This window comes from Centrocercus urophasianus, unplaced genomic scaffold (genome assembly GCF_019232065.1).
Source record: "Centrocercus urophasianus isolate 14NV4802_14NV808 unplaced genomic scaffold, USGS_Curo_1.0 seq_15, whole genome shotgun sequence".
NCBI lineage: Eukaryota > Metazoa > Chordata > Aves > Galliformes > Phasianidae > Centrocercus > Centrocercus urophasianus.
Genome location: NW_024884697.1, coordinates 28,445,822 through 28,472,294, shown reverse-complemented (window position 1 = coordinate 28,472,294; position 26,473 = coordinate 28,445,822). Strand labels below are relative to the sequence as shown.

General features: G+C 37.2%; 1 protein-coding gene across 2 annotated transcripts in view; it reads right to left on the bottom strand.

Moving 5' to 3' along the window:
* Positions 1–26,473, bottom strand: part of TMEM117 (transmembrane protein 117) — a 192,833-nt gene that overhangs the window by 103,542 nt on the left and 62,818 nt on the right. For both annotated transcript variants that reach the window (XM_042816395.1, XM_042816396.1), the window contains exon 3: positions 7,549–7,648. In XM_042816395.1, the coding sequence (XP_042672329.1) occupies positions 7,549–7,648 (100 nt within the window). The remainder of the gene's footprint in view (positions 1–7,548; positions 7,649–26,473) is intronic.

Here is a 26,473-nt window from a genome sequence, read left to right as displayed (position 1 = left end):
CATGGAGTAAGCCTAGTTTTTCAAAAAATGTTCTCAGTCCACTCCTCTATGTTTTCCAATTCTGGATCAAATCTAAATAACATCAGAGTGCCTGAAACATCAATCACAGCAATTTCACATATCTTTATTTTGTGTTCATTTATTGACAAAGAAGACAGAGTTCTTCAGATTACTGAAAATACTCAAGTGTTGCAGGGAAAAACTTCTTAACTCACAAGGCTTAGATCAAATCAAAATCAAAATATTTTATTGATTTACTAATGATACATCATTAATCAGCCAGCACTATAACAGATAAATCACAATGCTTGGCATCTAGCAAATGTTAACATTCTTTGAGATCCTTCTTTGCCTAATTCCCAAAAGCTCAAAACAATACACATGACAGAACATAGTTAAGGTATCACAGACATGGACATTACAAGAACATACACCCCTCCCAGTAGCATGGGTTCCCCCAGTTGCACACATCTCCTTTTGCAGATATGAGTGCTCCTGCTTCGTGTGTGTCCATGTCATTCACTCCCTACAATCTGCTAATTCACATACCAGAAAGAGCACCCCACAAACATACGCACACTCAAGGTCCAGGCCCCTGCTTGGTGCACTGTGCGCTGTCAGAACAAAAGTTGGATATGTGTTGCTCACAACAGTCTGAAGGGAGCATGCTCTGCCTGCCCAGCCAGACAGCACACCATGGCAGTGGGATGACTTCTGGCAGAGTCAAACTAAGTTTTGACTTCTGTTCCGCTACTTTCCTTTATTCAGTCTCAATTTTTCATGCTTCTTCTACACTCATTTCAAGATAATTCCTTCTATTTTTCAAAAGTCTCTCAGCAATTTCCTATTCACTGCTTAATCTAACCGACAGTTTTCTTCTTTAGTGTTATTAGGTTCTAGACAAGCATCTTCTCAGGTAATTTTGAGTACTGTATTCACAGTTACATTCCTCTCATTATCAGTTGTTGTCATACAGACCATAGGGTGGAGGTGTGCTAATTTTCCCATGCTTACGATCTACCACCCCAAGCAACAGAAAATTTCCTGAGTTCATCAAAAGCCACTCATCAGATACAGGTTGTCAATGAATGACAACATCTCCTTCTGCACAGCCTGCACACTCCTCTCACTAGGCCCAGCATGCAAGCTGAGTTTTGCTACAGTGCTCACCAGGTTCAGGATTACTGAACTAATATGCATGAACACATGCAGAGTGAAGAGAAAATGATCCACAGTACAATAAACGTGTGTACGAGGTTGCAGAAATGTGCATAAGAGTTCACACTCCTTCAAAAACAAAATTGTTGGGTGAAATTTCCCACATATTTAAAATAAATCCTTGAACTATTTTTGCTTGCCACAGGAAGGTGTCAGTTAACCATTTGATCATTCAAATAATTCATACATCATTGATATATGCGTGGTTGCTTCACTGAAATCCTAGGACAAATTTTGGGGCACAACACTGGGCCTTCCAATTCTTACTCTTGAATTCTGAGATAAAGCTGAAAGTAGTCTTCTCTAGAAGAAAATAGTGAGGCTTTTACTGGTAGATATAACAAGATATGCCTTAAAGTCCAGAAAATGCTTATCTTCAACAAAGGCACCTACTGTGAGGATGAGCTGAAAGAACTCATTGGCTGGGAAAGAGAGAGGGATGAAGCAACACCTCTGGCAATGCCTGGTCAAAACTCATATGACAGGGTAACAGGGAATACAAAAAAGATGGAGCTTGAAAAGGCAGATAATTATAATCCAGAGCACCAGAACAGATGGCTACACCATCAATCAATGAATAAATAACAGTGCAATCTGACATGATGGGATGATCAGATGAACTCAGATGACACCAGACACACTCCACCTTATATAACTATATACCAGCCACAAAGAAGAGCAGGATGTGTACACATTTGTGCCCCAGAAAATAGAAAACACAGAATTAGCAGGTTTTGTATGACTGAGCGTTTAAATGCCAGTTGTGCCAATGTCTTTGTGTACAGTATTTTCTAGAGATAGAACAAGTAGCTACAGAATGACTCTGCAACTGCACCGACCCTTACGAAGAGGAAGAAAAGTAAAAATGGAAACACAGCAACTGGCATTGTGCTTGCTTCTCTGAATGGAAAGAAGAATGCTGCCACCAGTGATGTTACTCACATTCCTGTGCACTGATTTTAGTAATCTGTCATACACTTTGCTCCTTTCATTTGACGCTTCTGTGTTCAATTTCATTTCCACTACTGAAGCACAGTGGAGTTGTTAGCTATACAGTACTTTAGACACCACTGCAAATTCAATTAGAGTTTTATTTTGTCATTTGATAAGTCAGTGAAACAGAAACAATCAAGAAGATTGACTCTGATCACAGTCTGAATTGTCACGCTCTGTCCTTGACAGAGGAATGAGTTAGAAAAGGTGTCATTCATTCAAGACTCCTGACTCTCCCAACTATCATGGAACAAGCACCAAGATGGCAGAGTTTTCACTGCTTCTAAATTAAAAAAATACACTAGCCTTTGCAGAACGGTATTTTCTTGAAAGAAGGATCTCTCTTCAAGACTCATACAATCAAGAGTTAACATCTGTGGCTATCATTTTATAAAGTATGCACAATATCTCAGAAGGTTATTTTTAACAATCATGCTACATTTCCTTTCATCATTCTTTTATAGTGATGCCCTGCCCAGTACTAAAGAAGGTTTTCATTTTTTAATCATGCTAGCATTTTATTCTTTATTTATTGGCACTGCAGTAGTTTGGTGCTTCTTTTGTAACATGACGGTATCTGCGCTATCAAGGTTGCTCACTTCCTTTGAAAATGCCTTATTAACACAAACACACTATGAGATGAAATAAAAACAGAGAAATCAACCTAATTTCTGCAGAGTGGCAACGAATCCTTCATTCCACTAGAATGTCAGAATAGGTACTCATGTCTCAGAAAAAAATGAGGACAAGAATAATCTTTTGTCTTAAAGTACACAAGGGGAGCGCTTCAAAATCATTCAATAACTTGTTCCCCTATTCTGCAAATAGATCATATTTTTCAAGATTCTAATGGCAATAATGAAAAGTAAATACCTCCAAATACTGTTAAATTTTTCTGCCAATAGTTTTGCAAAAAAAAGCAATGTCAACAAGTAAGCACTTGCTCTTTTTGCAGAAACAAGTAAAGAATAAAGCGGACAGTGTATAATCTACAGGTACTGGATATCTACCAGAAAATAAAATCAAGTTACTGGAGCATAATGTATGCGTTACATTACTTCACCCTGCTTAATATAATTAATAATTATTAAAATTATATTTTAAATTTATATAATTGTAATTTATTAATAATAAATTATACATAATTTAATATACTATACTGTATAGTATTTTAAAGCATTATGTTGATTTATAGAGAAAGGTCACATCAGCATTTACAAGGTCAAGAGTTTTAAGCAAGTATACATTTACTGCTATTAAATATTTCTATCACAAACTAAGGAAACTGTACTGTATCCACTGCTTGTAATGCACAAAAGGAGAGAAAAGGTGTATCAAGCAAGGCCAAGAGGGGTCCAGCTTCAAATTAAACATCCACCAATTTTGGTTCCTGGTCCAAAATTATGACTAAAAACAGCCACCTAACTATGGAAACATTCAAAGCTTGGTAAGACCTTCCTTATCTAGACCTAAGAGATCCAAAAGACTGTGCTACATGGAAGAGAGGTTATATGTCCAAAGGTTGATTGTGTCTAAAATACACATATTCACAATATTGGTCTTTAACCACAAGAAGATACATTTGTGTTTTCAGGCTGATACTACCATTTTCAAGCTCTGCCTCTGCCCCTTTCATTATATTTAAGAATATACAAAACAAAGTATTCCCACATTAATTTTTGTTCAATTGCAAAACCATGCCCAGCTGATTATACAAAAGAGTTTTAAGAAAAAATGTATAAAAATAAGGGCAAATACACATAAGGTTTAAGAAGTAGGAATTTAGCTCTCTATCTTTCAGTGAGAAGCCACATGAAGGCATCCCCAAACTGTTCAGCACATTCACAGCTCCTGAGCTGGTACTTTGTTTTTCATACAAACAGCAATTTCAGGGCCACTCAGCATCATCTGAATATTTCTTTAAAGGCAGTAGGGAACACTGAGGCTCTGAAAGGAGTGCTAAGTGAAATGGCTGGCTCCGTAACTATCAGGAATGGGGATATTTCAGAATGGGATTACTGAATGAGGTCAACAAAGCACATTTATAAAAGAGATGTGGCTGAAACAGCCTAACTCAATGTTTTAAAGGCTTTTAAAATCACATATCAAAGGCTTCTATAGAAATCCAACAGTCAGAGCTTTAGGAAAGGTCCTTATGTTGATAAATAACTGGTTAAAAAACAGGAAAGAGAAGGTAAGCAGGTCAGCCAGATATCTCTTGCAATGGACAGAGGTCATTAGTGGAGTTCCACAGGGATTGGTGCAAAGGATGCAATTCTTCATCACACTCTTAAGTATCCTTGTGAAACGAGTGAGCTGTGAGATGAGAAAGCTTTATAATGATATTAAGTTATTCAAGTAATAAGGATGATGACTGTGCTGACCATGAAGAACTGAGAAAAGTCCTTACGGAAGGAAGTCCCTAGCAAATAAAATGGCTGATGTAGTATTTTGTAGATAAACGTAAAGTAATTCACAAAGGGCAAAAGAATTCTAGCTTTACATTAAGATACCATGGGCCTCATTGGACCATCATAGCCCAGGAGCAAGATTTTGAGGTTATGAGAGACAGCTCATCTACAGAGAGCAAATCATAACCACCAGCACTAAGATGGAAATATTGCCTTAGCGCTACACACTGCCCATATGCTCTGGGTGTACCCTGCAAACTTTTTTACTCTGTAAATTTTGAGTGCACTTTACCAATGGAGGTCTTCATCAACGTGCATGCTGTCCACTCTCCAGTGCTACTAATACCTCTACACTTGCCCATGTACATTCTTTTGATGTTCCAAGATATAGCTGCCCTTTAACACTGTATGTTCCATAGACTGATTCATACACTTTGCACTGCAGAAGTAATCTCATTGTTCTCTTTTTCTCTGAGGATCTGAACATCTGAGATCAAAAATTTGAAGAGGTTTCAGACAATCTTTGCATATGAAAAGCATGAGGGGTTTGACACACCAGTCAAAAGCACTGTTGCTGATGGAAGCGTGGATTGCAGCTCTATATGAAAGCATTCACATTAGCACCATGTAACATGGCATTTCTCTCAAAATTAAAATGACTTAAACTGAATGTCACTTTTCAAAGGCTGTTAGAATACGCCTTCCCTCCAAATCCAATTTTGATTTCAATTTACATTCAGACAATTCTAATAAAAGACACAGGGAATAAAGTCTACAAATACTTCAAAAATTTCTTTGGCAATGGGGAACTTGGGAGAATGACAGAGGGAAAGGGAAGCAAATACTAAATGTCAGCAAAGTAAGGCAGTAATGTCAGGAGTGATGACAGTCTATATCATGTGTCATTGAGAAAATGTGAATTTGCAGTGCCAGGAATTGTGACTTTTTTGAAAACTCATCCTCATTTATACTGCATTCTGTTACCACTTTGTAGATACGGAAGATAATAATGACAATAAAGGAACATACAAAATAAGTGATGCGCAACTCAACTGCTCACCACCCACCAACTGATGCCCAGCCAGTTCCTGAGCAGTGGCTACAACCAACCTCCCCAAACTGCCTCAGCAATCTTTCCTAGTCTACTCCAATAGAATCTCATCTGGTACAATCCAATTTCACCTCTATCGTTGAAAAGACCTGGGAGAGCATTGAGTACACAGGAAGGGATCATTGCCACACGTAATACCTTTTTTTTTGGGGGGGTGGGGGGGAGGGTTGGGGAGCAAATGAGAAAAGAGAGACTGAAAAACTGGAATGCAGTGTGAATTGTACATAACGTGCTGTCAGAACTCTAATACACATATGTCCTTCTCAATTCAGTTTAGCTTATGCATCATCAGGGGTCAAGCTGAAAGCTTTCAGAAATAGCCATGAATTTTATTACTGATTCTCCAGAAATCCACATTAATAGTCAATATCAGTCTCAGCATGTGTTGACTCCTTTTTGTAAGCTCGTATGTATAAATGATTTGTTCTGTACTTGATTTTTGTAGCTACCATTTCACAAAGCATAGCTTGTCTCAGACAAACTACTGACACATCTAAACAATATGCTGAAAAAATCATTCATGCTTTTTTTCCCGTCTGTTATACAGTATGTTCAAAATATGTGGAGGATACATGACAAACTGACATAAGCTCAGATTCCCTTCTCAGACTATTCCCGCAGTTTTGTAGAGCATACTCTTAAGAGTCTTACAGTGATTCTTATTTGAAACTACTTCTATAGTGATTTTTCCTAACACATACCACAGCCTAAAATAACACTTTCTACACGCTGTGCTCAGATACTTTCCTACCGCGCTCATGTGATACGTGCTAAGCATTCACAATTGGGTAATGTTGCCTGTTTTAATGAATCTCCCTAGAATTATGTTGATCATTTTGAATAGAAAAACTGAGGTAGCAGTGAATCATTAGGGAAAAGTTATTAATTTAATTAATAAAACAAATTACGCAAGCTTGAAAATCATGGTCTTCTTACTTCAGTATAAACAAATGTAGTGACTTTAGTGACTAATGTAACAGTCAACAATTGTTAAAACTCTAATCTACAGTTATTGGAAAAATATAATCTTACTAAAAAAAAAGAAAAAAAAAGTAACAAGAATTCACTTTTTACCGCTTTGTGTTTAAGAAATGCTTTTCCTGAATAACAAGAACACATTTGGATGTGCTTCATTTTAGTTCCCAGCTGACATTTTCTGGTTCTCTTTCACTAAGGAGCTATGTGGGTAGCCCCCATTTCAGGAGATAACTTTTTTAACAATTATAATTCAAGAGAAAAGCAGACTCATAAACACATCTAATTTTTTGCAAAAACTTATTCTTCTAACCTTTAAACTAGAGACAAATTTAATCTGATAGATTCGCGTCAAACGAAGGCTACTTTCAAATTCCGGGATGTAAATGGCTTGCTTGCTTTCCCTTATTTCCATCATTCTTTATCACATCATTCAGTCATTTTTTCTTCTTTTTAATCCTTTTAATTAGACTTGTTTATTTTAAGGTATTACTCTCTGTTTTACCAGATAGCAAGTCATTATGTTATTTCACAGCAAAACAGGGCCACCAGGATGTTTTTACTTAAGCCCTTGCTGTCCTTAGAAAAAATCCCACTCGTAACAGAAGGAACAAAGTGGTGCTGTAGCTCCTGAAACACTCTCTGACTTCCAGCTAACTTAAATATCCTGCCATTAGGCTTCTTTACCTATGTTTGCCTTTGTTTCCTATTTCCCTGAGTTGAAACATTTGAATACTCCAAGAACCTGAGTTTTAGTCCTTACCCTTTCCTCTCTTCCCTAAAACTAAAAAATTTACTCCACCTCTTTTCTCTTTTAAAATGTAATATTGTATTTCTTACCATCCATGCTGTGACAAAATCTCCCATCCAAGTCCCAACTGCAGCTACCTTCATAAAATTTTCATTCCTGATGCCCATGAAGTCTGTTATAATATATGCACTGTGGAAAAAAGAACACAGATTGTAAGCTACACACGTTTGCTTAATGTAGTTATAAAGAATTTGCTTTAGCGACAAAATTTATGATTACTGTGAAAGATTTCCCATTTCCTGCATAATCACTTTTTCTGCTAGATCTGAACCTTGACACAGTACTGAACGAGGATGGGTCAATTTCAATTAGAAATGGAAATGTGTTTTTACAGCCCACATCTCTTCTGAAGGTGTTAAAATAGTGACAGGTAAAGGCTTTAGGATTATGCAAGGCTTCTGGAAATAAAAACAATTTTACACTTTTTACCTCTTCTCCTGTACAAATGGCATTGCAACATTCTCAGTGTTGGTAACTTTGCAAAATCTTGTTGAAGAAAAATGAAAATCTTTAATGTCTCTTCAAAGAGATAATTGAGTCACCTGACTTTCAACTCCACCAGCTATACAATCATATTTTTTTAACACAGTAGTGGAAGCATTAGAGAATTTCAGTGAAAAGCAGTGACTTTTTGACGTATACAATGTCTTTCCATAGATATATTTTATTTAAATCCAAAAGAAGTATTTCTATTCTGTTTAAATAAAAACCTTGCACAATAAATTGACCTCAACACCCAAGTTCATTATAGCAAGAGGGTAAAGTTACCTGGAGGAGTAAAAGCTCTTTGGGAGAACGCGCAGTTTTGAATATGGTCATATTCTTTGCTCAAATGCTTTTATAGTGTTTAGGAAGACATGACTGCCCTCAGGAACTAAAACACTGAATAATGAAACTGTTTTCAAGATGCCTGGAAACACTGCCTATATAATGCTGTGCACAACAACCCAGTTGCATGCAGCAGCTTCTACAATCGTTGTATTATTCAAACCTTATCGTTACTATATACCCAAGAACGTAATTTAGGATCTAGTGGACCATATCTGAGCAACTGGACCAGTGCAAGCTTGATCCCACTTGTTGGGGCAGTCATATTAAAATCTAGATTTTTGATTGAGATACTGGGTCTTGATCACACAAATTAATGCACAGCACTGTCCTGCTACTTAGATACGAGTTGTTAAGTTGCAGAGTAGAAATACTGATGTCAATGAATGGTTTCATATAAAATGGCATACTCTAATGTCTCTTTTGATTAAATACATTTGATGACCTTTCAGATAACATGTTACTAAAAAAAAAATCTCACTTTTTTAATGAGATGAATAGCATATAAACTCTGGCTTACATTTTCTCTGGAGTGAGGGAAAAATAGAGGCAGTTTTTCCAAGCTATTTTTAATTATTTTTCATGTGGTTAATAGGATCATTCATGCTGTAAATGTGCTGCATTGCAAATAAGGATTCCGGAACACAAGATCAGCTATACTGGGTCAGTCTAAAGTTTCTCTGCTCCAACATCCTTTCTCCAAGAGAGGGAAATAACAAATTCCTAGAGAAGACCGTAAGAACACACAAGAATACATCTTCCAGTTGCAGAGAGATGGGGAGAGCATAACTGTAAAACATTTAAAATTCCCTTTTTCCCTGCATTTTCAGTATGACAGCTTTGTAATATTTTGTAAAGGTGAACAATAATTAAGTATGCATTGCTTAAGGACATATCTCATTAACAAAAAACATACAGTATGAACATCAGTTGTAAGCACTGGCCCCCCAAAGCAACCTTTTCGTGTAAAACACATGCAAAAAAACCCCATGGTTCTCACCTTTTTTTATTCCCATTACTCATATGCATTGAAATATGCATTATACATGACTACAGGTGTACAGAAACCAGCCGAACATTTACACAGCACTCCTGAAAAACAGCCACCTAGCTAACTCCTACAGCCCCACTGCTCATTGTGAGGAGCAGTGGCAGGCTGATGTATGCACGATTGCTTATCTAAAAAGGCTGAGAGGCAAATAATCACCATGTATAGGTATTAACAAGTGGAAGTAATACCACACTGGACATAAACAATTTTTTTTAATGGAAATGGAAATTTTCCATGTAGTCACTTGTTTTCAAGAATGTAGTAACTCAAGCCTTAGAATAACATCAGGTAAGTGGTAGACAATAATCAAATGCATTGAAAGGCTTTGGAAGCATCAGATCATCCTCACAGCCATTTCTGAAATATGAAACTTGAACATCTGAAACATGGAAGCATCCAAAATGCTTAGTATAAATTGTGCACCATATTCTATAACTAATCAATGCCTATGCTAAGTCTGCAAATTCAGCGAGCTTCAGTTAGAGCAAAATAACATTATTTTAAAGAAACTCGTAACAGCATAATCCGTGCATGATTCAAGTGCATTTACTGATTAAAATAAAATTACAACCTTTTATGGAATACGGCAAATATTTTTAGGACCATCATTAGCTTGTTAGAAATAGTAACAAAATACACTTCTATTTTATGAACTATTAGCATAACATCCCATTCTCTACAGAATTATTTTAGCTTCAAAATACAAAGTTCACTTTTCAAAAAAAAAAAATAAATGTTTTTTTGGTGGATAAAAATGAAAGAAGCGTTTAGTTTTAATTTTCAAGTTTTAATTCAAATACAAATGAGAGTAGCTGACATTTTTAAAAGGTCATGTGTGCCTGATGATGTCACCAGGTTACATATTTTCACCTGCAACAGAAGTAATAGTACTATATCTATTGTGGAAAAATCTGCACAGTTTTCCGGCTTTAGCTTGTAGTTAAAGCAGTTTTCTGTAGCTGGTTACTGTCATTTCACAGCTAAGACCCTTGTCTGCACCTTGTAGGATGGTTAATGGCCATTGGGTGATTGGGTTTCAGCTAGCTTTCCATGGTCAGCCTGAATTTTATATAGTTTGTCAAAAATCACAGAATCACAGAATCACCCGGGTTGGAAGGGACCTCAAGGATCATGTAGTTCCAACCCCCCTGCCTAGCAGGGCCACCAAACACACACATTCAGATCAGGTTGCCCAGGACCCCGTCCAACCTGGCCTTAAACACATCCAAGGACGGGGCATCCACAACCTCCCTGGGCAGCCCGTTCCAGGGCCTAACCACTCTCCTTGTATAGAACTTCCCCCTAACATCCAACCTAAATCTTCCCTCCTTCAACTTGGATCCATTTCCCCTAGTCCTGCTGTTGTCAGCCCTTTTGAAGAGTTTACTCCCCTCGTGGGTGTAGGTTCCCTTCAGGTATTGATAGGCTGCAATGAGGTCACCCCGCAGCCTTCTCTTCTCCAGGCTGAACAAGCCCAACTCCCTCAGCCTGTCCTCATAGGGGAGGTGCTCCAGCCCCCTGATCATCTTAGTCGCCCTCCTCTGGACCCTTTCCAAAATCTCAATGTCTTTCTTGTACTGAGGGCTCCACACCTGGACACAGTACTCCAGATGGGGCCTCACAAGAGCCGAGTAGAGAGGGACAATCACCTCCCTGTCCCTGCTGACCACCCCTCTCCTGATGGAGCCCAGGATCCCATTTGCCTTTCGAGCTGCCAGAGCGCACTGCTGGCTCATGTTAAGGTGACAATGTTAAGGTAAAAAAGCTTCTGTTTGCTTTGCCATACTTAAATTCTGTAGCAAGGCACATTCATATTGCATGAGCAGCACAACCTAAGAAAACACTAACAGGAAAAACACTGCGGTTAAAGTTCATAACAAAGTAAAAAGCTCCTCAGAAGCAGAGAGGATATCTGTAAATAATTGAATGTTTAGAAGCCCATATTTATGAATATTGTATATAAAGGACAATTTTTCAACTAATACTTGGAACAAACCTACTAGTAATTACTGATGTACAAGCCACTGTGATGCTAACAACATTGTTACACTGAAACAGGATTCTAAGCGTGGGATTTAGCTTGAATTTAGACACATCAGTGTAAACCAGGGATCCATACACCCAGTGGAGTCCTAATCAGAAAAGTAAATGGAGATTAGAGCATGATTTATCAGTAACCTACTGTAGATGTCCTAGGTGAAGGATATGCTTACCTTGTTACTGCAGGATAGTTAGCATGTTAAAACAGTATGTTCATATACCAAAAGCTTTTGTTAAACCTAGGTGACTAAATCATTCCAAGAACTGTGACATACTCTATACTCCATTCTCCAGTTGATAATCCAAAGGGATCTATACAGCCTGTAAATCCTGTGACACAGCTGACAACCCAGACACTTCTGAACTGAACCCTATATCCCCATGGACTGCAATGAGAGCACTGACACTGATGGGAGGTTAGGGTTGCCTAGGTGCAGGGATTGAATGCCATTTTAGGGACCTTTGTGCAGTCAGCTTTTTACACAGCACCTGGGGCACAGGGCTGGCATATAGCACATGGCACGTTCTGTACAGTTACAATAACTGCGTGCATAGTGTGGTAGCTTGAGATGCTTCCAAGCAGGGAATGGGCATAGATGTCTTTTATCTCGAGCCATAGTAAGTCTGTACATGTTCAGCAGTCTAATACATGATTTTCTAAAGGCAGCTTTCTTATCTGGCAGTCCCACTAAATAGCTGATTATCTATTGAATTCATCTTGGTGCATCCGACAAAGTGAAGTGCCTTGACAATGGCCAACAAGGGACAGCACAGAAGTTCACAGTTTGCAAAGATGCATGTGCTTTGACATATCTCCACAAGCTGCCGTTATTCTTGATTTCACAGAGCTAAAGAGTAACAGAATAATTGAAAACATACACAAAAGACTGAAGATACAGCTCCTGATCCATATTTGGCCCTCTAAAATAACAGAATGGCAAATGAGAATAATGTAGCTCAGCTGAAAAGATATTCCTCTGTTGCTAGAAGCTGGAGTCGCAAGAAAGATGCACAGACTAGACCTACGTTTTATAGGCCAACATGCCATAAGGAAAATGGCTTTAAAGCGTAGCTACTTGCCCATAGTACAGACAACCACATGGTCACTAGCCCTTCTGAGTGCACTGAACCAGTTACCTTGCTTGACAGAGCGTCAGAGAGTTAACAGCTGCATGAGGCTCAGCAGGGTAATCTCCTAACACAACAAAACCAGCATTCAATAACAGCGTGGCCACTGCAGAGCTCCCTTGAGACAGATTCATGGCCCAGTGCAAGATACCTGAGACTAATGAACTGATGCTGAATACTGCTTGTTGGTAACTTGTTTACAAATTATTATTATTATTATTTTATTATTATTTTAAATCAGGCAACAGAACTGTGATTCCGAAAACCTCTGCTCATCAGCCTATAGGCCCAGGGGGGATGCCTTACTTTCTCTGCAAACTTAGGTTTTAAGGTTCCCAAGCCATTTAAAGCTCTGCTGCTGGGCATGTAGAGGAGTTTCTCTCTACAGGAATAAGCAATTTGGCTTCCTGCTCACATCCTGTATTGATTGATATCCATAAAGTAGTTATTCCTCTACTTGGGTTGCCTGCAGAGCTCCGTCTGTGAAGTGTTTTGCAAACCTGCCTTAATAGGCAAGGCCCACTGAAAAAAAGCAGCAATCACACTTCTGTCTGTAAATGTAGGAGAGCACGTATCTAAATTAAACGGTAGGGAGCATATGAGAGCCAGTCACTGTTCCAGGGCACACTAGTTCAATCCCTCCCCACATCACAGGAGTACATCTCACTGTCAGACATAGTAAGAAAAGATGAAGACAAGCTTCTAGTAGGAGAGTGGTTCTGCACATGTGATGTTCTTTCAGGAGCATAACAAATACGTATTTCAATTTCTTTACATTTCTTTACATACAGGCAACAGAAGCTATACATCCTGTGCTCCAGCTGTTGGACTCAAGAGTGATGTATCCTTTCCTAACTTTCATAAATAAGAAGCAGCTCAGTTTTCTCCATTTTTAGAGAAATGAAATGGATTCCACAGATTAGGACAGGATTCTGGATAAGATAAAAACTACAATGTAATTAAAATGCTTAATGTAAGTTGAGATTGAATTTAAAATGTTACAGCCTTTATAGAGCTCCTTTACTGCAGATTGGAGTTGCTCGCTCATGGTATGAGGTGTTACATGCTCTTTGCCAACAAACTTGAAGCCCAGAAGAGTATGGACTTCTCTTTACAGGTCAGATGATTATAGTAGTTTTCTCAGGCTGTCTCCATAATCAATGGATTTGACAGCAATTCAGAGCAGGAATTTAATCTAGAAGGTTTTCACTTACAGCATCCATGAGGTCAAACACCCTGCTTCCAAAGGATTTGAAAGATGTTCCTTATAATAGCAGGGGAAACCTTTCTCCACCAGAGAAAGAAAGAGTCTGCACCTCTACTGGGAAAATCCTAAAGACTTAAAAACCAAAAAGCATTGAGGACCTCCACTATGGCAAGAACACAGCCTACCCTTCAGCTAAAGGTAATCTTTGTGAGTGTTCGCACATACTCCTAGGGATGTGAAAAGGCAGAATTTGCTACACCTATAGTTCTTCTTTAGGTCAAACCCTTAAGTGACTCAAAAGAGAATTAGGGGCTGAGTTGGGAATTAAGTCCAGATTTCTTGTCTTCTAGATGAGAAGTGTTCCCCATCTATTTTAACTGCTTCAATGCAGTATTCTCTACTACACTTAGAGGCTCCACTACAAGTAGTCCCTACAGATGAGACAGTCTGAGTAAAAGCATAAAAGATGCTTAACAGAAGAGTTTGACGAATTTTTTGACTGTTCAAATATATTATATCCATGTCTTTTTCAAATTTTCATTATTCCTGTGTATTGAGTATCACTAGTTCATCTCACAATGGAGAGTATTGTTTAGCAAGTGGCATTTAAAAAAAGAACAGTTACTAAAATTTGAAAATGTCTTTAACATAAAATAAGGAATACAACAGGTAATGTGTTTGAGAATTTTAAGTTAAATTAGTAATATAGAATGAGATGCAGTAAAACATAGTATTTAAAGGGAAAAAGAAAAGTTCCTTTTTTTTTTTTTTTTAATATACTAAACAAGATATCTGTAAGTCTTTGAATCACACTGCACTGCCTGAACTCCTCAGATGGGATATGGCTTACACATACCTGTTCCCAGAGTCAACATTTTAGTAGAGCTAGAAAGGGGGAAGGGGAGATGTACAGCAAAGTTTTCAGAACTGGCAATTGCAAGAAGAAAAATAAAAAGATTCACTTAATAAAAAGAAAAAGAAAAAAAAAAAAAAGACTGCCAAAGTACAAACAAGATTTATTACATGCAACTTTTTGACTCTGACATAACTATACTCACAAAGTAGTTTGATAACATTTAATACTTCAGTGAATTGCAGTGAAAACTTTATTTTCAGGAAGCTGCACTAACATCATGCAACTAAATGACAAGGGGTCAAAGGACTGTCTCTTCAGCATGGACTAGGGGACTCTTAGGGTTTCTCTGAATGCTAAAAGGCACTGCAGGAATCTCTACATCCATGACTAGGATGAGACAAGGTGCTTCACTACAGTAAAAGCTGGGTCAGTGTTTGCTTTTAAAAGCAACCTCTTGGATCACAGAATCATAAAATGGCCTGGGTTGAAAAGGACCTCAAAGATCATCTAGTTTCAACCCCCCTGCTATGTGCAGGTCACCAACCACCAGACCAGGCTGCCCAGAGCCACATCCAGCCTGGCCTTGAATGCCTCCAGGGATGGGGATCTACAACTTCCTTGGGCAACCTGTTCCAGTGTGTCACCACCCTCTGTGTGAAAAACTTCCTCCTTGGATGGAGTTTCAGTTTGAGAATTTGAAGTACAGTTGAATGCAACCTACATACAGATACCCATTTGTAAAGCAGTGGAGATGTGACATATGGCTCACCCTACAATTTGAACCAAACTTACATAAACGTGTGGTGAAGGAATGTAACTGCTGCTAAATAGGCTACAAATACTCTTTTTTTTTTCTTTTTTTTTTCTCTGCAACACATCAGTACAGTACGTTTTCATTTTGACATTTTTGTTTCCAGAGTTTTGCTGCAGAGACATCAGAGTATCTGAAGCAGCACAGACATAGGCTGGAAGGCTATTTCTCTGACACGTAGACTTTAAACAGCAATTTCAAATCCCAGTCACATTACATTTTCTATAAGATCTAAGGATATTTGATTTGGCTTGTGTGCTTGTAGTGCCACTGCTACCAGCACATGTCCCTTTTGTCAAAGTTATGAGAAAAAAAAATGGTCAGAAGAACTTTAATGTTATTATAAAATGGCAGGTCATATTTTCCTTCAAATGACACTTCTAATACACCAGGAAAACATATTTGAGAAATCTCAAAATAACAGGTTGTTTTCAAAATGCAAAACTGTCTAGTTCTAAAATTAAAAAAAAAAAATTCAAACCAAACATCAAGATTAAAGCTGTTTAGATTCAGGTTTGTTTGTTTTATTTTTTTCTGTGAACATTTCAGCTTTCTTTCTAAACTTACATATCATAAACACTTTCAAGATTTTAATATATTTTGCTGGTTCAGGACAGAAAATCATTTTGATTTTCCAAAATTCTTGTGATACTGAAAAAAAAAACATTTTATGTCCACACTACTTTGGAATAGCATTTCTTATGAGAGATTCTTCTTTCAGCAAAATGTATTTCTACCTCAAACTACAACACAAAATAAGGCCTGATATAGCTTCAGAGAATTCAGAGATTACAGATAGGAAAACACTTGACCTTCAGTAAAAGTCAGGGTAAATCGAGGCTTACCTATATCTGCAGCAAAATATTTATCAGTTTTCTATTTTCCTTTTAATAATTCTTTTTGCACAAGAAACTTCTCATGTTAACAGATGAACCAGACAATAAAAGTTTTAAGTCTGCATTGAAAACAGCCTGTGTAGGACCTGTAATGATTATCTTAAATTATCTGAACAACTCTAGCATCATGTATCATGATCATTGCAACCATGAATAATACTTCAGAAGCGTAAAGGCTGTAGAACTAGCAATTCAACCAACATAACATCTTTAAGTATTTCTTCGAATTTTTCTCTACAAAGACAAGTAATATTTTAAAATTAATAAGTCAGGATGAAGACCAGGAGGTGATAAAATCCATGACTGAAAGGATGGATGGCATGGACATTGCAGAAATGCTTTAAAAAAGGAATGGCATGTAATAGCTGCAGTGGAACTTGTGGGTTGTTGACTGAATTAGAACAAGAGAGATTGGACTGAATAAAATTTTGGAAAGGAGGTGAAGATTTCTCAAGCAGCTATTAGCATTTTGGAAGATACATCAAATAAGTAATTAGTAATAATTTATAAGGCACTTAAATCATAGAAAAATATAGGCTAGAATGAAAATCAAAGGACGATCTTGTTCAGCTCCTCCCACTAAAGGAATAACTTAGATCAGATTGCTCAAGGCCTTATTTTCATAAATTATTTAAAGATAGTTTATTTTAAGTAACATTTATTTAACCTTATTTACTTAAACCTATTTATCAAAAACAAGGCTTACTCGTGTATCCAAATGAAGTTTTAAAGGGCACTAGGGAGAAGGTGCTCTTTACAATTGACTGCTCTGGACTTATAGTTCAGAAGGTCTCTTTTCATTATGGGAAGATCTCACCCATATAGCACAGTGCTAAAGCAGACAAGAGTTTGGAGCAGACATTCTTTTAAAACAGCCAAGATTTTTTTCTCCCTGTCCTTTCACTTGAGTTCAATAAAATAAAGTATATGCAACTATACATCATCTCAAACAGTTTGGAGAAGGAAGACAGCATTTCATTTTTTTCTTCACGTCATTACATAGTTCAGCAGTTGTTAAATGAGATTAATGTAAAACTTTTATGTTAGTATAAACGATATGAAAGTTCACCATACACATAGGCATAGTATGCAGAATGTGGGTAATTTTTTAATATGTATATATATGATAATGGTGAAGTAAACTGAAAACACAGGTCCTCTAGGAGACAGAATTTACGTTTTCTATATAAGCAAGGCCTAAAAAGTGGAACAGAGGTTCTTGGAAAATCTTACTAGGAACAGATGTTTGTCTCTGCTCAGTTGATTATTTCACGGACACGAATGGCTCTTACACCTGCACCATGGGTGCTGGGATCCCTTGGTTCACCAAGTTACTAAACACTGAATTTGACAATGACCACAGAGTGACAATCAATCAGCCAAAACCAAAGAAAATGAAACGCAACAGGGGAAGTAAAATGTTTAAAAAAAAAAAAAAAAGAAGGAAGAAGTGTAGGTGAAATATGAAACTGGATTGACAAATTTGATGGAAGATGACAAGATGTGCATATGTAGAAACTCAAAAACACACTTCAGATACAAAATATTTGAAAAGGACTATTCGCGAAATGGAAGAATGGAACTGGCAGTGTCCCAGTCCTCAAAAGAACACTTTTTAGAAAAGTGTTTAGATTCAGCTGCATTGTGCAACTTCTCATGTGAAGAGTTAATATCCAGAATCTCAGCATTGCAGAGAAAGTTTCACTGTGTGATAAAAGAGAGAGATTCATTGTTCCCTGAAAAGCACTCAACTAGAATCTTCATTTAAAAAAAAAATGAATAACTCCGTGCTTTCTACAATGTTATTTTAGTGCATCTAGCTGCTTACCAATGCTTTGTGTAAATAAAGGAGAGTAAAACTACAATTTGTTCAAGGAATTGAAATAATGCATTCAAGAAATGGAAAGAATATGCCATCTTGGAACACTATTATGCTATGGCAAAGATAAATATGCAGGGTCTTATGAAGACCAAAAATGGTATTAGCATGTCAGCCTTACTAGGCTTTTCAAAGAACCACGTAGGAAAAAAGTAATTCAGACTGAAAAAGTGACTTTATTCATATGGAAGACAGATATTGCCATTTGATCCAGCCAAAAATGTGCTCTAAATAACAACTTTCTGAAGCATTTTCTTTGTAAATATTTTGTTCTAAAATATTGCCCAAGTTCTACAATCTGTATGCACAGTATTTTGTACCTAAATCAAAATGAATAGGAACCTCTCACGTGATAAAAAGCTATTCCTTAAAGTTGCTTACAGGTGCAAAAGAACAGGAAATATCTTTCTGTTATGTATGACTGGTTTCATAACTGTTGAAGATGACTGCTGTATATCACTGCAATCCATAATATCAGACTGAGACACAGAAACTTATTTCTTAATAATTCCAACAATCTGCCATGTTCACAGATACTTCTGAGAAGCAATGGGAGCAAAAAATGTAATAACTCAGAAGTTGGTCTGAGGATTTGGTTGACTTGTCTCATAACATAATAACAGCAGCAGATTGCAGAGCAGATGGAAAAGAACTAGACTTCAAGCAATATACAAATTAACAAATTAAGGACATTGCTTCTTTACTGTATTACTCAAAATCGGTGCATAAAGAACAACTGGGTCTACAGCCAGTTAGCTGACAAGAGCTGGCATATAATTATAGCAGAGGATTCTACATGGAAAATGAAGGGAAGACAACAGCCTATTCCACTTGTCTGACAAAGCAAACACTTGTATTGAAACTACTACACCATCATCTGAACTATACTGACCATACAGATCATATCAGCCAAAGGAGTTCAACACTGGACCTGTTATGAAGTTGCTCTAAGTTGTACTTACTGTTATATTCTTTTGTCTTTATGTTACTCAGTATTTAAACAAAACTATCACTGTGAAACACAGGAGACAAATTGCCAGAAATTGCACATTTGATCCTCAAATCAGCTAACTCTATTGCATACTGTCCACTTCACAATACAGTCTTCTTCTAATAACTTGATAATTATATTCATGACAATTGAAGTAACCTAATGAGAAATCTCATTAGCAGGACAATGCAGAAGTTCAGCTAAAAACAAACAAACAAACAAAAACTAATAAATATTTATCTCTTATAACATTTAAAGAACCTTTTCTCATCTCCTTTTGAAGGTTGTTCTATCAGTAGTCTGCCACATTTATGGACTGAACTTCCATTTCTTTACTGCAATTGAAAATAAAATCTTCTGCCAGATAAGAGAAAAAAAGAATGCACTGTGACCCTGTCCCTTCGGATTTACTGATTGTACAGGTACACTTTGCATTACACTGAATCATCCCTTTAATTTCCTCTAAGGTTACATCCAAGGGCTGGCAATAGATCTGCCTCTTGCAGGAATCCAGTTCCACTGTTTCACAATCAGTTTTCACATTTCCTATTATACCAGAGAGTGGTCAGCTGCCAGAACTTAAAGCTGATGACATTTTACTCTTACACAGACTGGAATTTAGCTGCTCTATAGGTGATTTAAAAAAAAAAAAAAAAAAAAAAAAAACAACCAAAGAGATAAACAACAGTGCAAAAGACTGAACTTCAGATATTTTCTTATTTCTGTATTTGTTGTGAAAATATATAATAATTTAGGTTGGTAGGAACCTCTGGAGATCACCTCATCCAAATTCCTGCTCTTGGCAGGGACAGCTTGCAGTGTAGTCCCACTTATTATTAACAACACAGTTATATTGATATCTACTACCTGTTAGATGTTGCTTGCATAACTCTGACAGATCAGCTAGAGTGAATGTTGGGAGAAAGGACCTGGGGTCCTGGCAGACACCGAGTTCAACATGAAACCAGCAACGTACTCTGTGGAACCAGCCTTCTAAACTGTATCAGGGAAAGCACTACCAGCATGTTGCTGGAAACGATCCTTCCCCCTGCGTTAGTGAGAATCATCTGGAGTGCTGGGTAAATTGCTGGCCTCCCCAGACTAGAGAGACGTGGACATACCAGAGCAAGTCCAGCAAATGGCCAGAAAGACAGCTAAGGAACTGGAACATAGCAAAAGAGAATGAGAGAGCTGGGATTATATTAGAAAGGTTTAGCCTCTGTAAGAAAGGGTAACCCTTTGGATCTTATCAGTAAGATGGGAAGAGTGTAGAGCCAGACTCTTCAACGACATCCTATTTCTGCATAAGAGACAATGGGAATAAATCAAAGTACAGAAAATTCCACTGAAACGTAAGGAAAAAAATTTCACTGTGAAGGTGGATGAACATGGGAACAGAGTGCTCATAGGGCTACAGAACCTCCAATCATAGATATTTTCAAAACCCCACTGGGCACAACCTTGAACAATCTTAGCGAGCCTAGCTCTGAACAGGGAGACTGGACTAGAGATACCCAGAGATTCTAATTTCAAATATGGCATGACCCATAGCCACGTGAGTGACTCAGGTAATCCTGTATGTGTCACTAGGTTACACTTTCCATTTAGTAGTTTTATAAGTGTAAAGATAAAAACATCTCTGCTTCCTTTTGCAGATTGGATGGCCCATCACAGAAAGACTGACAGTAGCAAACATTCCAAAAGGAACGTGTATTCCATGATCAACTTATTTCAATACTTTAAACACATTTCAATTGATAAGATTTGGAAAGATGAAAATTTTGAAATGAAAAAAAAATCAATCTTTTTTCTCATTGCCAGAAATGTCCCAATTTGCTTAGATGTGTTAGTGACAAAATTCCAAATTGTGCATTCAGATTTTGAAAATTTCAGATGAGTTACAGTAATCATGTTGCTACATATGGAAAAAAAAATTAAAATTAAAAATAAGCATTAGTGGGTTTTGAACTAAAAAGCCTAAAAGACTTCTTGTTAAACAAGAAATTACTAATGGAATGACTAAGAAAGAGCTATGCATTTGGAGAGATAAGCAAGTATCTTTATTGGGCTGTCCTTGGACTCCAGCTGGACTGCTGAAATAGAGAGTGATTAAGGCAACGGCAAAAAAATCAGCTGCTTAAAAATACAAGACTTAAGCGTTATTCATCAAAATTGTCACGAAACAGCTTTTTAGACTCAAATTTCTTACAAGCAGACCTTCCAGACATGACAGAAACCAAGAAGAGCAGAATGGGTTTCTTCTACAAAATGCTTCAGCTCTTAATGGGGTGTGGGTATGATACTCTTCTCATTTCTTTTCCAACATACTGTTTCACCCAGTGTCCTTTCTCACCAGTTACAAGCTTGACTGTCTCTGGCACAGATTCCTATCCATACCGTAAGTAGTACAGCACACTACAACAGCACGTTCTGTACTGCCTTGTTGCTTTCCTACAGGTATTTTGATAACACAACCCATATGGCTTTTTCCAGACAGAGAAGTCAAGAGTTTGGAAAAACTGCAGCCTTGGAGAGGTTGGAAGGGATCTCAAGAGATTCTTAAGTCCCATTCCTCTGCTAAAGCAGGCTTCCTACAATAGGTCACACGAGAAGGCATCCATGTGGGTCATGAATATCTCCATAGAAGGAGACTCAACAACCTCTCTGGGCAATCTGTTCCAGCACCCCATCATCCTTACCATAAAGAAGTTCTTATGCATGTTTGTCTGGAACTTCCTATGTTCAAGTTTCAGGGCCATTGTTCCTTGTCCTATCACTACCCACACCAAGAAGAGCTTGGCCTCATCCATTTGCCTCCCACCTCCCTTTAGATATTTACAAACATTAATCAGATCTCCTCTCAGCCTCCTTTCCCCCAGGCTGAACAGACTCAGTTTACTCAGTCTTTCCTTATAAGGGTGGTGCTCCAGGCTCTTTATCACCTTCGCAGCCCTCCAAAGGACTGTTTCTATGAGATCCCTGTCTTTTTTGAACTGGGGAGCCCAGAACTGGACACTATGCTGGTAGTATGCCTTCAGTCCACAAGAGCAACAGTCTAACCAACTTGAGTTTCCTGGGCATTTTATATTCCTTTTCTTATTTTCCCTTTTTCCTTTTTCTTCCCCTCCCCCCAACACAGTCCTAACAGACTGCTTATCATTACAAGCTTCTCTGCGTAAGTCCCTTAGGTAAGATCTGGTTATCAGCACTTCCATTTGTCTTAAAATGCTGTGTGACTACCATGAGGCAAAAGTGAAACCTCAGATGTAAATTTATAAGACATAGAGCTTTTTACCTGTAAAATAAATATTCACTAATCTTCAGGCATGTAGCCATGGGTTGTCTAGATTTTTTTATATGGGTTTTTCAGAGTTTTTGGTCATGTAGCTTTTTAATTGCTAACATATTTAGCTTTTTTTTTTTTTTTTTTTTTTTATATCTGCTAATCATAAGGAAGAAATCTTTTTCCAATGAAGCCAGTGATTCCATAATTATTTTTAGCAGGGATGACATTAACTTAGGTAGCGAGTGGCAATATTTCATCTAGTCACAACAGAGATGATTGTTCTTTGAGTCAATGTGGAACCCAAAATGGTTTTGTCAGACAAGCAAAACAGAAACAGTTATGTTTTGGCTGAACTTCTATCTCCCCATTATAGAAAAGGAAATGATTTACTTCAAAACAATGAAGACAGAAGAGATTGGTTTTAGCATAAGGCTACACAGATATATTTCTCTAAAAGCTGAATGGACTGTAGGCATCCATAGTGTTTTAAATTCTTCCAAGACAGGAAGTTGTTACCTTGATACCATCAACATCATCAGTTTGAAACAAATATTAGCTTCCCATATTCTCACATGCCTCCCAGGACAAAGAAAGGCTAGAAAGTAGAACAACCCCTGTGTTAGTGGGAACATTTTTCTTTCCACAGAAATAGTTTGGAATAAATTCCCAAAGATGAGAAAAGGACATAATACAAAACAATATATTGATAGGCTAGGTTTGGAATGCTAACGCTCAGCATTTTCACTGTTGCAAGATAAAGACATTCATTTATTACTAATTCTTTAATATCCTATTTTTTCTGAGACAATTTCAAATAGTTACACATATCATGAATAAAATACATACAAAATATAAAGTAAAAGTACGGAATATATTCAAAATACTTTGTCCTGAAGCTCTGGCCAAGGTTGCAAAGCAAAAGAATTTGAACTGATACAGAAAGCATCAGCAATAAAGAAAAGGTAATGAAAAAGTTTGTCATTCATCTATCTACTCCTGAGCAACAAGAAGAGCATTACAGAAAGCTCTTTCACTAAAAGAAACTTTTGCCACAACAAAGGCTTTCATTTTTAGCAGGTAATTAATCTACAAATTGACGCCTGCGATTGTAGAAAGAAATTTATTTTTAAGGTCGGTCATGAGAGTAAGTGACTACTATTTACTTGAATTAAAGTCATGAAATGCTAATGTGGCAAGCACCAAAAAGAAGTGATATTAAAAGAAAGAAAATCTTATACATTTGTAATTTCAGACTTTGTGTGGCCTCTGGTCTTGTTCATCAGTCTTTGCTTAATGGAGTGAAACTACTCATAGCTGTTAAGGTTTGTAGCTGGAAAAGAAGGAATGGCCATTCACCTTGAGCTTTGTAGTATGATTTTATGGCTCTGATTACTGCTTCCTCAAAGATGCAACTTACATATTTTTGCCCATATCTTTATGCTGTTCATTCAAAGTGAATTTCATTCACATCTCAATTTTTCAATTATTTGTATACAACGTTTTAACCAGAATATTTCATTTTCAATTAAAAATAACATGACGATCATAGTAATAAGTTGTGAAATCACAGGTTTAAACGTCATAAATTATAAAATACAATAATCCAGTCTTATCTACATAATCTAGGTCTGACTATACATGAGGTTAGGCAAGCCTTTTAGAAAGTCTCAATTTTAATACTTTAACCATACACACAGAAAATGAACACAAATTTTCTGATGGTTGCTTAATCTCATAATGAAATGGCTGCATTTTATTTCTACTCTGAATAGAATCTGTCTAGATTCTGTGTTAAGATACTGTGTCTTCTAACACCACGCCAAACTAAACACTCTGTGCTATTACCAGAAGTCTTATTTTCCATCGCCATATCTGAATCTCTTCAAGCTTCTCCTGGAGTATTCCTGCATAAAACAAGTCTCAGACCCCAAAGCTTGTGCTTCTACTTTGAGTCATTCTCAAGGATTTTTTTCCCCCCCCCCCACTCATGAGTTTTCACATGGAATCTCTAAGATACTATATTTACCTCCCCTTACTCCAGCTAAGTAATGCCTTCTTGCATATCAAGTTCTAATACTAGCTCATCTGGTCATGACTTTAAAAAATCATGTGAAATTGACTATCATAACTAACACTACACTTGCCATTCACAAAATAAAAGCTACCATTGTTCTACCAGTATTGAAGCAGTAGGAGTATTTTGCTGGTACAAGCAGTCATTTTCAAGTGAGCTGATTCTGCTGAAACCATCTACATGTTTTTTCAGTTACAGTGCATATACCCGTACAAGCACTTGTACCTCTGTAACAGAGATAAGAGCTGAGCATAAGCAGAGGATAGATCCCTGAGACATAAGGATTCATTAATACTATTCATAAGAAGAACAAAGTCCTCCTCAATTTTTTTTGTTTTGGGTAATTATACGGATTAATTTTGTCTCATCAGAGGAAGGAGCATTTGTGGTTTTGGTTACTAAAACTGGCAGCTTCTTTCTTATGGGATGAAGGAAAACACTGTTGCCTACACTTTTCATATATCTGTGAAGAAAGTGAAGCATTTCTCTCTTTCAGTTTTGCCCACTTTCTTTGAAGACTTTTGCTTTCAAAGACAACAACAACAAAATAGACTGTTTAAGATGATCTTGACCCAACAAAATTTCTTCTGAGGTGTGAAAAGCTCTATGGTAATTTGGGTGAAGATATTACAAAGGGACCTGACTTCCCTGGATTAAGGGACAACCTGAGATGCAACCTCTTTCATAATACATTCATCAATTCAATACACGTATATGCCTAACAAACGTTACCACAAAGAGCCATTTTCAAGAGCGACAATGTAGATGTCCCTCTCTGTCACCAAAGAACAGTGGAGGTCAAGAACTTTAAATATGAAAGTTCGGGGAAAAAAGTGATAGAACTCCTTAAAGGTCAGTGCTGGAATAACAGACCAAAACCAAACAACGTTAGCATAACAAATTAATTTTTCAGATCAAACTGCCATTTCAGTCAAGAAACATGGCCCTGCAGGTGAGGGCAAAACGTTCACCCCAACAGGTCACCAATACACCACAGTTCCAGCTCCTATACAGGAATGGTTGTACAAACAAGGTCATAATGGCAAATGTGTGAAGCAGCTATGTGAAGACACTTCTGAGAACGCAGGTAAAACTGTCTTGCTTTGGGTTGGCACAGCTCCTTCTTAATGCTGAGAAGAATTCAACTTTTGATTGGAGAGGAACTGCCTAGAATCAAGTTGTTTAGACTGGCCAAGAAACTCAACTATGATTAAAAAAAAGAATAAGTAAAATAAAATAGATTCATCAAACAGCAAATGCAAACACTAGAGGTAGACAGCATCACTGCTTTCAATGCTTTGAATTCTTCCTTTGTAGGTGTGCAGGTTCTAGAAAGAAGCACGGTTGAAATCTGCTGTTTATTATCTTGTGTCCCGAAATCTAATTTTACTTATCTTTACTTCTTAACTTTTTAAGAGTAACTAGTAATATAAAGAAGCACCCCACTGTAACTTAAATAAAAATCTGGGCTAAAGTTGGGTTTGCAAAATTATAACAAAAAATGGGCAGTTGCACTTCTGAATATTTACCCAAGTGATTGCCCCTTGCGCCCTTCCTGACTTATTTTTGACAGCCTTTAATGATGTTGACTATATATATTGAACTTGCTTCCTTTCACAATTCTAAATATTAAATTCCATTAAAAAATAAAAATGCATATATATAGATATACAGACACGGAAATGATGCACCTTGGCATGAAGGCATTTTAATTCACTCCTGGTTAATATAATCTAGACGGGTATTTGCCATAACATTCTTCACAGAAATGCTGTTATGTACCAAAACGAATATTTCTCAATGAAAACACAAGTTTGCTAAAGCCAATCACACAGTTCCTGTGCTCTTAGAACTGCAACAACCAAGTTTCTCTGAAAAACTGAGTAACAGTAACTCCACCAGTTACG